Here is a 13,315-nt window from a genome sequence, read left to right on the forward strand (position 1 = left end):
GCTGGCAGAAACAGTAATTGAAAATATATATGTCCACTTTGCTGTTGGAAAATCAACATGGAAAAGAAAATCTGTCCCACCAACCTTTTTGAAGTTATCTGTAGCTCTGGGTTGAACTGTGGAGTCTTGATGCTCCCTGAGCTTGGCTGTTTGCTTGCAGATGTTTCATTATCCCAGTAGGTAATGTGATGTTATTACCTAGTTGGATAATGAAACATCTGCAAGTAAACAAACTGGCCACAAAGGACTCCACCACCACATGGGGATGTAGAGAAGCCTGTTGACCTTATACATTTCATTTTCAAAAAAGCCTTTAACAACGTTCTTCATTGAAAGCTCCTGAGTAAACTCAGTGCTCATGGGATAAGAAGGCCACCTCTTTTGCAAATTGTTAACAAGTGGCTAACAGAAAACAAAGGATAGCAATAAATGAACAGACCTTTTCAATGGACGGAAGGAAGAAGATTCCATAAAGATATGTCATGGCATCAATGCTTTTAACTTGCTTGCAAATAATCTTGGATTAGGGGCAAGCAGTGAGTTAGTAAGGCCCTTAGGCTATAAAATAAAGACCTATTTCTTTAACTGGGTGGCTAACTAAAAGGCAAATAAACACAATTTAAGTAAAGATAAACTAATGCCCATTAGGATGAGAGTCAGTAACTTTACATACACATTAATGGGGTCTGAATTATCTCTAACCAGGAAAATGATTGGGGGGCACAATGGGAAAGCTCAGTTTACAGCAGCTACAAAGGCAATCCTCATGTTAGAAATCATTAAGAAAGAGAGTGGAAATTAACAGGCTAACTTTTCTAATGCTCTTATTAAATCTATGGCACGTTTACATCTGAAGCATTGGGCATAATTCTATGATAATTCTAGCCATAAGGGATAAATCCATCAATAGCTTCTAGTCTTGAACCCCAGTATTCCTCCAAATGTTGGTTACAAACAGTAGTGGCGGCGGGAGCTTCTGCGCATGCATTGTGCGTGTGAGCGCATGCGGGAGCACGGCCGAACTGGTAGTAAAAAAACCACTGGTTGCAAGGGAACAACAATTGGAGAGGAATATCCATAATCTTTGAAGTAGGACCAGTCACTTAATGGCCATTTGAAGTTATGAGGTCATCATCATCATCATTAGGTCCATTGGGCAGTGAGTGTTTTCCAGCAGTTTTCTTCATTCACAGCATTTTTGGCATCATCTCAAGGGACAGGAATAATATTAAGATCTTCCTTAAGTGTTTGGCGCCATTTCAAAGTTATAGCAGCTGCACAACCACTGTCGTCATTCATTCGCTCTTACAAAGTGACCACAGCAATGCTATGGATTCCTCTGCCTCCCATCCCATTCCACCAGGACCCCACAGTGCTTGTGCCTCCTCCTCACATACCTGTCACTCATCGCCACTGCCTTTTTGAAGATCTCCAGCTCTTCCAAGATGTTCCCCTTCATGTTGGGGAAGGCAGACAAGCCACACATCGCTGAGCTGCATAGCAGCAATTCAAAAGTGGCTGCCATTTCATCTCACCTGCACAAAATAGCATCCACTTCTGGGTCACCACTGCGCGGTCTGGGGACAAACTGTTTCATTTTGCTACCTTAATAAGGTTTGCACATTGCTGCAGGAGCTTTCAGGAGCTTTCTTTTAACTTCGTTAAAGCAGCAAAATTGAGCAATTTGTCCCTGGGCCACATGGCAGCAACCTGGAAACAGCCACCATTTTGTCCTGCCCACTTGGGGGTGCATCAAAATGGCAGCTATGGGACAAACAAACTGCTTAATTTCGCTGCCTTAATGAAGTCTGCAGAGGTGGCTCTGGGCCTGTGCTAGACTTCCAAGGGTCTCCCACAACCCTGAAGCACCCTGTGCTCTGTTTAACAACGTGTGTTTTTGTTTAACAGCTGCATCAGGAAAGTAGGGGTGAAGGTCATTTAAGCAAGGTTGTTTTACTAAATGGCCATTGTGACATGCGGCCTTAATGGGCAGGCTCCATTAGGTTTGTATTTTCATGACGATCTGTATTTGTTCTGCTTGCAAACAGTCCAGGACTATCTGTTTGGTCACTGTGAGAAACTGAATCTTTGACCGAGATGAATCTCAGCCAGTAGAGCAGTTTTATGTTCCATGAAGATGGGAGCTAAGTTAATATTTAGTGACCAAGTAAAGCAAATAAAGAAATTAAAATTGGTGCAATGTGTGTGTGTGGCTTTTAATTTTTTTTCTTCCAAAATTATTTTTCTACTTCCATTGTTTTCAGTGTTTTCTTTAAAGCAGTATTTCTCAACTTTGGCAAACTTGAGATTTTTGGATGTCAACTCCCAGAATTTTCCAGCCAGCATACTGTCTGGGGAATTCTGGAAGTTGACATCCAGACATCTCAACGGTGTTAAGGTTGAAAAACACTGCTTTAAAGCAAGTGCAGAGAGTAAAATCATTATGCCCCATTCCCAATGAGTATTCCTTCCCTCTGTATCTGTCAAAATCCCTACATCCATGTCATATACTACCCATGAATACACATAAAGGTAAATAAAAGCTGGTTCAGTGGGCTCATTGACAAAGTAGAAGAGGAAAAATGTTTTATAGATCTTCTATCAAAACAAAGTTTCAGTGTGGAACTGTGTCAAGGGACTTGCCGCTCATATCATCCTCTCTGGAAGTCGATGCACTCATTGAAAGTCTAGAATCAATCTGAATATACTGTATAAAACCCCTTTATTACAGTTACAATAGCCTAAAAGAGACAAAGAACACATTCTAAAGACTGTAGAGTCCTGTCATATGTTTATTTAATGCAGAATTAAATCCTAAGCTTCATTCTGCTGTCCTTACATCACTGATAGCTGACCTATTCTCAGCCTTATCTTCTATAGTCACTTGCATAATATTTGTATAACTGACATCTCTGTTTCCAGCTTTTCCTCTTCCTGCCTTGCTATCTTTAACCCGGGCAAGCTGTTGACTGCAATTGGATATATTTTTCTGGGATCAGATCAGACTTGCTAGAGATGTCCATTGAAATTAAATGACCAACAAATTCGAATGAATGCATGAATGAACAAAGAAACAGAAAAAACAAACGAACTATTAGAACTCTTTAATGTTCTTTCCAACATGACTCCTTTGCTCCCTCTTTCCTGGGCATAATTTCAAAGGCTTTAATTAGCCATAGTTTTGCTATTTTGCTGAAATTAAGAAATGATGAAATCTGGATGGGGACATGCCAGGAACTTGCAGTATTGTTCAGAATATATTTAATAATGTGACTTTGTACTGAATACAGTAGTCTTTGCCTCCCAGATGAAGCAAAATGTGGAGCCATGTTGATTCTGGGTTTTTGCTTAAAACATGTGGAGAAAAGAAACATTTACATAAGGGTGAGACTTGTTCATAACTTATTTTGTAAACAATTTAATTAGGCCATTGGCATATAGCCACAAATATAGTTGTCTTGTGCATTCTGATGAGAAATTTGCAATACTACTAGGTGGAATATGGTGCCCCTCCATAACAATTGCAGAAATATACTCCTTATAGGGGTGGGATCCAGTGGTGGGATACGACCAGTACGTCCCGATACGGGCTTACCGTTGCCTGCTGGGAGCACCAGGTACCATTCTGGTATGGTGCTCCAGAAGGCCCACCCGCCCTCCTTACCTGTATTTGAGCTGATTGGGGCTTCAGCGCACGTACACTGAACGTACGGCGCATGCGCGACTCTCCGCAGAGCAGCTAGAGCATCGCAGTTGATAAGTATGCATGCATGCATGCTGCACGTGTGTATGTGGTGGATGCCCGGCCCCATTGCACCGTACCATTGCACCAAGATCCAGAACCCACCACTGGTGGGATCCTACTGGTTTAACACCTGGTTTACTGAGTGCACACTTTGTGAGTATGCACAGTTTACAGAGAAATCACCTTTCGCATTACTGCTGGGGAGGAAAACAGCTGAGGCATGGCAATCCACTCTGCTGCGCCTATCCACTAGGCTTCAGAAAAGGAAATATAGGTGAATATAGCGCAGGGGTGGGCGGACAGGCACAGCTGAAAGTCGGAGCAAACCAGTTCGTTCCCAGCTCATAGTCGGAGCTACCGGTTCACCCAAATGGATCCAAACCGGTAGAATCCCACCTCTGCTCCTGTAGTATCAATCAATATTCTTTATTACCATCATTGACTAGAATTTAATGCTTTGATATTGTATTTCCATTGTAAGCACTGTATCCAGCCACCACCAAATTGCATTCCTATAACACTGCTACCTCAACGATTATGGACTATCCATAAAGGATGTTAAGAGACAATGCAGTTTATCAGGGAAATGGAGTGCAGGACTTGGAAATGGCTAAGTCAATTATTTCCTTAGAATTTAGACTGAATGCCCAGAATTGGTTTTGTTGAACACACACACCCTTCCCCTGCCCAAGGAACTTTATGGATGGCCTTTCCTTCTAGCTGAGTCATGCCACTTAACCAGATGCAGAATCAAAGGGCAGTATGTTAAATATTTCTGCTCCTTTGTTTCTCACCATTCCCGTGTCAATAATCTGATAAAGTCCTTTGACCTATGTAATGAATTATTCCTTCACGCTCTTATCTCATTTGCCCTTTCCTCCTGCCTCTTGCCCTCTCTCTATTTCCTACCATGATATCAGGAATGTAATTTGGAATATTTATTTTGCTCTTTTTAACTGTTATAACGATGCATAATCAACCTTGTTTGCATCTGGTATTTTTCCTGACAAATTACACAAGAGTTTCAAGGACTGAAAACAACTTAATGCCATAATGTACTTACCAATGCATGGCACACTGGACTTAAGGTCCATGTCAGCTTTAATAAATTGCTGTCAGAAAGATTTCTGCGGAAAGTTGCTTTTTCAAGCAACTTAATATTTATTTATCGAACATTCCATGCGTAGGGCAAGAGCTGAATGGGGAGTTGAGCTGCAACTGGTGGTGAAAAATGTGAGATTGCAACATTGCTTATTATTGGTAAAAGACACATTATTGGTAAAAACCTGAAACGGTAGGCACAATCTAAGGAATCACAGATCCAGTTGGGACACTTCTAAATACTTTTTGGACTTATGCCTCTTAATCAGCTCATGCACATATATACATACTCCATTCAGGAGTGCCTATGAGCTATTTGGAGCCTTGCAAGCATTTAGAGAAACCTGTATAAAAATAAAGCAAAATTAATGAATCTTACAAGAGCCAGTTTGGTGTAATGGTTAAGGCACCAGGCTAAAAACTGAATTCTAGTCCCACCTTAGATACAAATGGGTGGCCTTGGTCCAGTCACTCTCTCTTCGCCCTAGTAAGAAGGCCACTTTTGAAAAATCTTGTCAAGAAAACTGCAGGGTCTAGTCCAGGCAGTCACCAGGAGTCACCACTGAAGGCACACACACAGCCAGAGGTGGTATTCAGCAAGTACTGACCAGGTCTGGAGAACCGGTAACGGAAATTTTGAGTAGTTTGAAGAACCGGTAAATACCACCTCTGACTGACGCCGCCCCATGCGTTTTCTGCATCCTGAGTCCCAGCTGATTGGGAGGAAATGGGGATTTTGCAGTAACCTTCCCCTGGAGTGGGGAGGGAATGGAGATTTTACAGTATCCTTCCCGTGGAACGGGGTTGGAATAAAGATTTTACAGTATCCTTCCCCTGGAGTGGGGAAGGAATGGACATTTTACATTATCCTTCCCCTGGAGTGGGGAGGCAATGGAGATTTTACAGTATTCTTCCCCTGGAGTGCGGTTGGAATGGAGATTTTGCATTATCCTTTCCCTGGAGTGGGGAGGGAATGGAGATTTTATAGTATCCTTCCCTGGAGTGGGGTTGGAATGGAAATTTTACAGTATCCTTCCCCTGGAGTGGGGAGGGAATGGAGATTTTACAGTATCCTTCCCTGGAGTGGGAAGGGAATGGAGATTTTACAGTATCCTTCCCCTGGAGTGGGGAGGGAATGGAGATTTTACAGTATCCTTCCCCAGGAGTGGGGAGGGAATGGAGTTTTTACATTAGCCTTTCCCTGGAGTGGGGAAGGAATGGAGATTTTACAGTATTCTTCCCCTGCCACACCCACCAAACCATGCCCATAGAACCGGTAGTAAAAAAATTTGAATATCACCACACACACAAACACACACACAAACATACCACCACCACCACCACCACCACCACCACCACCACCACCACCCACAAAAATCTCATATCTTATAAATAGGCAAAGAAGCGAAATACTTTGTTGCATCTAATATGTATACAAATGGTATATGGAATATGTTCATCTAGTCAAAAAATGCAAGTCACCCTTAAAATATATTCAGTTTTAAATGGGTAAATGGAAAAGGGTCATTATTAGGATATTAGCTTTATTAGGATCAGCCAAAAGACATGAAAACATATCCAGTTCTGATTCTCCCCCCCTCCTGTCAATAAACACCTTTGAATACTTTTTGTGTCATTTATATAACATGAGTTTTGGAACTCCCCCCACCCGCCCCACCAGGAGATTTTTAAAATCTAATGTACACACATCATAGTTTTCTCTGCAATATTGTTTCTCATTGTTTTTAATAACTCCTAGGGGTCTTTAGGAAATTGGACAGTGTTAACAATGTTTGTGTTTGACAAACATTTTAAAGTTTGTTTAAATCACCTTGGCCAATGGAAATAAGGAGAAACATTACAGTATTGGCAATAGTGTGTTTGTGTGGGGGGGAATAAAACAAAAGATTATAATGTTATACTGTAATACATGATAGGAGAATATTTCTTGTGTCATATTGGAGAAAATAGAGAGGGACCTCACTTCTGTTGTCATCCAAAAATTCTATAAGCATATGTATCCCTGGTGTATAAATTTTAATGGTAGGATCTGGAAACCCAGTTTAAATCAGTAGTTAGCTATAGAAACTCACTGGGATATATTTCTTTCAGTTCAGCTGAACATAAGGAATGTGAAAATGTAAATTGACTTGAGCTTTTGGAGGAAAGGCAGGATATGAATCTAACAAACAAATAAAATTATGGGGGACTGAAGGCTAATAGGTCAGGTCACTCTCACTCATAAAGTCATAAAAAGTGATTGCTAAACAGAAAAAAAAACATGTGGGCAGATTCTAGGGAAGGGAGCCGAAAACAAGAGAATGTCATATGCATCGCTGAGTCAGCACCAGCTTAATATTATTAGAAAGGATTCTTTTAAAAGAATTCTCGTTTAAGAGAGGAGATATACACTCCTAATTGAAAAAGGCAACATGTATCTAAGATATTAAAGGGTTATTTTCAGTATTGGTTTCAAAGAAGCATACAGCCAAAAAAAAGGCTTTGTCCCAATTCTAGGCGCAGTCTAAGTTTAACAGAGGGTAACTGCGAAGTGTTGCTCGATCTATGTTTTGTGATAAATCACAATGTGGGTGTTTTTGCTTTGTTTTGTTTTTTGACCTAGCATAACATGGGTGAGTAATCTTGGGAGAGATTATATGCCCTCCCCCAGGGCAGACAGTTTTTATGTAGGCTTTCTCCTCCAGGACTCAAGCCCGTCTACTACGTATGCAGTGGCAAAATTCTGTGTTGCTGCAATGTCCATAAGGAAAAAAAAATGTTTACAGAATTATAGCTGTCAACTTGTACCAATTTTTTGGAGATGTCTCTAACAATTTTTGGGACATTATATTTACTCACATACTTATCAGCTTTTCACCCACGTAAATTAGGGAGTGACCCTAACAGTTTGAGAACATGTATTTTCTTAACAGGGATGTTATTATCCACTATTAATGTCAGTACTATTTTTTTTAATATATTGTAAAAAATGATGTCTGTTGCTGGTATATTCTTCCATGCCCTCTCCCCAAATGCCTAATCAGTCTATACACGAGTCATTGGTGGCCTGCAAGAGTGGCTTTGGTTTTGTCCAACAAACCAACATTAAAGGAAATCGTAGGTTAGTGTGATTTGCAGCTGCAGCCTAGATACATTTATTGAGGATAACTGGGCATGAGTTTTTCCCCACTTCAGTGTTAAGGATACTTGTGAAGATTTAGAATCTGATCCTAAATTCAAGCTGCTAGACTGCTTTTCAGAAAAAAAGAAAATTGAAAGAAAAAATGGGATCTTCTCCAGACTGCATTTAGTTTAGCCAGAAAGAAGAACTACTGAACTTTATTTGAAGAGTTAGGCACCCCCCCCCCCGCCTACAAGACAGGTATTTACATTTCCCTCATAGTTACATATTCAGCTCACCAAGCTTCTCACCACAATGCAGTAAAGTCATTAGGGAGAGTGGAATCAAATGGGGGGGGGATTCCCCCCCCCCCGTGTATCTGGGTATTGTGATTTCCCATACCTGTTTTAGGTTCAAATGTTAGCCAAGCAACAATAATAACAATGGAGGGAAATATGCAGTGGAGTACCGCAAGGCTCTGTTTTAGGCCCAGTACTCTTCAACATCTTCATTAATGATTTGGATTAGGGAATAAATGGGAAACTCATCAAATTTGCAGATGACACCAAGCTGGCAGGAATAGTGACCACTCCAGAAGATAGGCTTAGGATACAGAAGGATCTTGACAAACTTGAACATTGGGCACTATTTAATAAAATGAAATTCAATGGTGAAAGAGTAAGGTTCTACATTTAGGCAAGAAAAACGAAATGCAAAGGTACAGTATAGGTGGTACCTTGCTCAATAGTAGTAACTGTGAGAGGGATCTTGGAGTCCTAGTGGACAACCATTTAAATATGAGCCAGCAGTGTGCAGCAGCTGCCAAAAAAGCCAACATAGTTCTAGGCTGCATAAACAGAGGGATAGAATCAAGATCACGTGAAGTGTTAATACCACTTTATAATGCCTTGGTAAGGTCACACTTGGAATACTACATTCAGTTTTGGTCGCCACAATGTAGAAAAGATGTGGAGACTCTAGAAAGAGTGCAGAGAAGAGCAACAAAGATGATCAGGGGACTTGAGACTAAAACATATGAAGAACGGTTGCAGGAACTGGGTATGTCTAGTTTAATGAAAAGAAGAACTAGAGGAGATATGATGGCAGTGTTCCAAGATCTCAAGGGTTGCCACAAAGAAGAGGAAGTCAAACTCTTCTCCAAGGCACCTGAGTGTAGAACAAGAAGCAATGGGTGGAAACTAATCAAGGAGAGAAGCAACTTAGAACTAAGGAGAAATTTGCTGACAGTTAGAACAATTAATCAGTGGAGCAACTTGCCTCCAGAAGTTGTGAATGCTCCAACACTGGAAGTCTTTAAGGAGATACTGGATAGCCATTTGTTTGAAACGGTATAGGGTTTCCTGCCTAGGCAGGGGGTTGGACTAGAAGACCTCCAAGGTCCATTCCAACTCTGCTATTGTATTGTAATAAAACATAATGCAAAACCAAATCACTGATCCAATTCTGGGGAAGAAATGTGATATACGGATTATGGGTTACTCACCTCTGCTTTAAAAAAAGAAGGCTGGAAAATGTGGCTGTAATTACGTAGCAATGAAGAAAAGAGGGTTTGCTGTCTTCTGTAGAAAAGACATGGAAGCAGTCAGAATACAGGTAGTCTTTGACTGGAAATCACAATGGAGGCCAAAATTTCTGTGAGGCAGTTGTTAACTGAATTTTGCTCCATTTTAGCAATAGCACTTAGCAATAGCATTTAGACTTATATACTACTTTACAGTGCTTTACAACCTTCTCTAAGCGGTTTACAGAGTCAGCCTATTGCCCCCAACAATTTTGGTTTCCCATTTTACCCACCTTAGAAGGATGGAAGACTGAGTCAACCTTGAGCCTGGTGGGATTTGAACTGCCAAATTGCAGGCAGCCAGCAGCCAGCAGAAGTAGCCTGCAGTACTTCACTCTAACCACCGTGGCCTTTCTTAACACCATTGTTTCTTGAATCACTGCAATTGTTAAGTTAGTTACACGGTTAAGTGAATCTGGCTTCCCCATTGATTTTGCTTGTTAGAAGGCCGCAAAAAGTGATCAACTCGGGAAACTGCAACCATCATAAATATGAGTCAGTTGGCAAGTGTCTGAATTTTGATCACGGGACCACGAGGTTGCTGCAATGGTCGTAAGTGTGAAAAATGGTCATAAGTAACTTTTTTCAGAGCCACTGTAAGTTCAAATGGTCACTAAATGAACTGTTGTAAGTTGAAGACTACCTGCAAATTATGTTCATCTAACTCAGGGGTGTCAAATTCAAGCCCGTGAGCCGAATCCGGCCTGTGGGGTGCTTAAATCTGACCCGTGGGGCTGGCCTGGAAATAACAAAGGACTGACCCATGGTTTCTTGGGCTCCCCTGCACCCTGTTTTGGCCAGTAAAGTACTGCAAGAAGCCATCCAGGCACAAAACAGGGCGCAGGGAAGCTTGTGCAGCCAAAGTGCTGTAGAAGTCATCCGTCACATCTCCTCCCCTTTTAAGTGGTCCCTGGCAAACTACAATGCGAATCTGGCCTGCAAAGAAATCCAGTTTGACACCCTGATCTAGCTAATAACTTGCTGTTCAACTAGTAACTCCTTTTGCCTCTGCAGGGCAGAGATGTCTTGTGTCAAAAAATTAGGAGTATAGTAGTCAAATTTCTAACTATCACATTTTATGAAAAAGCGTAAACATCCATGAACTGCAGCTCACTTCAATGATTCCATATATTTATAGTTTTAAATATTTTCTTAGTTGGAAGAAATACGACCAGACTCCTTGATTTTTAATTTCTTTCACAATATGCTTTACAGAGACGCAGAGATTTTCTCCAGCTGATGCTTGATGCACGGATTCCCACCACTGACATCGTCATGGATCAGTCAGACAAAGTCAGTCAAGATGATTTCCCTGAAGCTCTGCCAAAAAAGCAGCAGATGTGGTTGACTGATGATGAGATAGCTGGACAAGCCTCCTTGTTCCTAATTGCTGGCTATGAAACCAGCAACAGCACACTTTCCTTTGGTAGTTACCTGCTGGCTACCAACCCCCAATGTCAGGAGAAGCTGCTTCAAGAGGTGGATGACTTCTTTTCAAAACATGTAAGTAGGCATCCTGACCACCATTCTTGTTTTAGACAATGGGTGAGTGGTGAGAGAGAGGGGAGAGGCTGTGATAAAGTGAGCCAAACAGGATGGTTTAAAATAGCAATAGCACTTAGACTTATATACCGCTTCACAGTGCTTTATAGTCCTCCCTTAGCGGTTTACAGAGTCAGCATATTGTCCCCAACAATTTGGCTCCTCATTTTACCGACCTCTGAAGGATGGAAGGCTGAGTCAACCTTGAACCTGGTGAGATTTGAACTGCCAAATTTCAGACAACCGGCAGGCAGCAGAAGTAGCCTGCAGTACAGCATGCTAACCTCTGCGCCACCGTGGTTCAAATGACTAATATATAAAAATGTTGTTGTTGTTGTTGTTGGTGGTGGTGTGTGTGTGTGTGTGTTCCAGCATAAATATGGAACGCCTCGAGCAATTTCAACTGAACTTGGTACACAGATGACTTACTCTTTGGAAACAATACTGTGGGGGTAAGACATCTCTAACATCCCTCTGGGTGTATGTTCTGTTAAGATACAGCGTGTTGTGCCATAAAATGGCTTCTACTGTGCACACAGTGGAGTTGCCATGGTAACGACTTCACAGTACTCCACAAGGGGACTCCCTCTGGTAAGGGGGAAAATCCAACATTAGAAAGTACATTTGATCCGGGCATTTTCCCCCTGTAAATAAATACCCAGGCGACGCCAGGTTATTGACTAGTGACTAATAAAATTCATATTTCAGTCAAAATCAAAGCCATCTTGATGAGGGCAAATAAATGCCCCATTGGTGATCTTTATTGTAAACGAAGTAATACCGCTGGATCAGTTCCAGATGAAGGGTCAGTGCAATCTATATCTGTAAATGGAGAAGATGCTTTATAATATTTTCACAGGCCAGAAGTGTCTGCCTGTTTCTCAAGTGCATGCATTCTGTTGCAAATGCATAAACACTGTTCCATTGATCTGTTTGCTCTATCAAGTGGCTAGGAGCAGTTCTCAATAAAAACCATTCTCAGTTCTTTTAATGGATTCCAAATATTAAACCTGGGAGTCTTTTGCATCAGTGTAAACTCTGCCGGTGAAGTGAAATACATAATCTGTCCCTGCATTTTCAGTTTTTCCCAGTAGTTTTACTTATTTACTTACTTATTTACATCTTGTGTGTCAGAAATGACAGCCAGAATCCTCCAACCCCTAGGAATAGCAATAGCCCACAAACCCACAGCCACAATCTGCCAGGAATTATCCAGAACCAAAGACAAGATACAGAAGGATGAAAGAAAAAAATGTAATCTACAAAATCAACTGTAACTCATTGCAACCCAATTCTATGGGACAAACATCAGTTAAGAATCAGGATCCACAAACACCAGCTGGCAGTCAAACGCCACGATCCCAAATCCTTAATTTCTATCCACATCAACACCAAACGGCACCAGTTTGATTGGAGAAACACAAAAATCATCGGCCATGGTACCACCCTCCATGCTGGGGAGTTCATCAAAGCCTGACACTCCACAAGCAGTTCCATCAATAGACACACTGACTTACAACCATCCTACAAACCCCTCAGAATCCAAATCAACTGCACAGCCAACCAGAGATAGTACCAACTCTCAACCAACCCACGCAAGTCCGTCCCCACCCCACACTATCAGTTCACCTCCCAAGGACCTTGACTGATGTAACCTATCACAAAACACTCACTGATGACTCACACATGACCCATCAAAAGACCCATCACAAGACCCTCACCTGATATACCCACACCTGAAGCTGTTATAAATAGAAGAACACTGACATCCCCTAAACTCCACTGAAGACGCTACCTAGCCTGGTAATGAAATGTTTGGAAACCAACCCACAAGCTCAGAGAATGAATCTTCACCTACATCCTATGCTTGAGCTACAGATATTCGCCACTATTGCAAGCCATTTCTAATATCATAAAAGGAAGAAAAAATACCCATACTTTACTTTATTGATTATCCATTAACCCATATCAGGTATAATGTATAAAATACCGAACAATAATAAGACCATATGTTACAAAAAGTTAGAACTCAAAGTAAATGCAAATCAAATTTCTATATTATCCTTACAGTTTAGCCCCGTCATATCCACATATGTAGTTCTGCACTATTTGATTCAGATAAAGGGTCCTGCTATATGAAATATTTGGGAGCAAAACATTTAAAAGGGATTTGATTGTAATTAAATGTAAAGGCAAAGGAAATAACTATTTCTTTTATTGTCCC

General features: G+C 41.2%; 1 protein-coding gene across 2 annotated transcripts in view; it reads left to right on the plus strand.

Moving 5' to 3' along the window:
- Positions 1–13,315, plus strand: part of TBXAS1 (thromboxane A synthase 1) — a 298,523-nt gene that overhangs the window by 224,016 nt on the left and 61,192 nt on the right. For both annotated transcript variants that reach the window (XM_087723026.1, XM_087723027.1), the window contains one exon: positions 10,765–11,052. In XM_087723026.1, coding sequence (XP_087579152.1) covers positions 10,765–11,052 — 288 coding nt within the window. The remainder of the gene's footprint in view (positions 1–10,764; positions 11,053–13,315) is intronic.

The sequence above is a fragment of the Thamnophis sirtalis genome, unplaced genomic scaffold, assembly GCF_051295495.1.
Source record: "Thamnophis sirtalis isolate CommonGarterSnake01/CBP01778 unplaced genomic scaffold, rThaSir2_p1.2 scaffold_9, whole genome shotgun sequence".
Taxonomy (NCBI): Eukaryota; Metazoa; Chordata; class Lepidosauria; order Squamata; family Natricidae; genus Thamnophis; species Thamnophis sirtalis.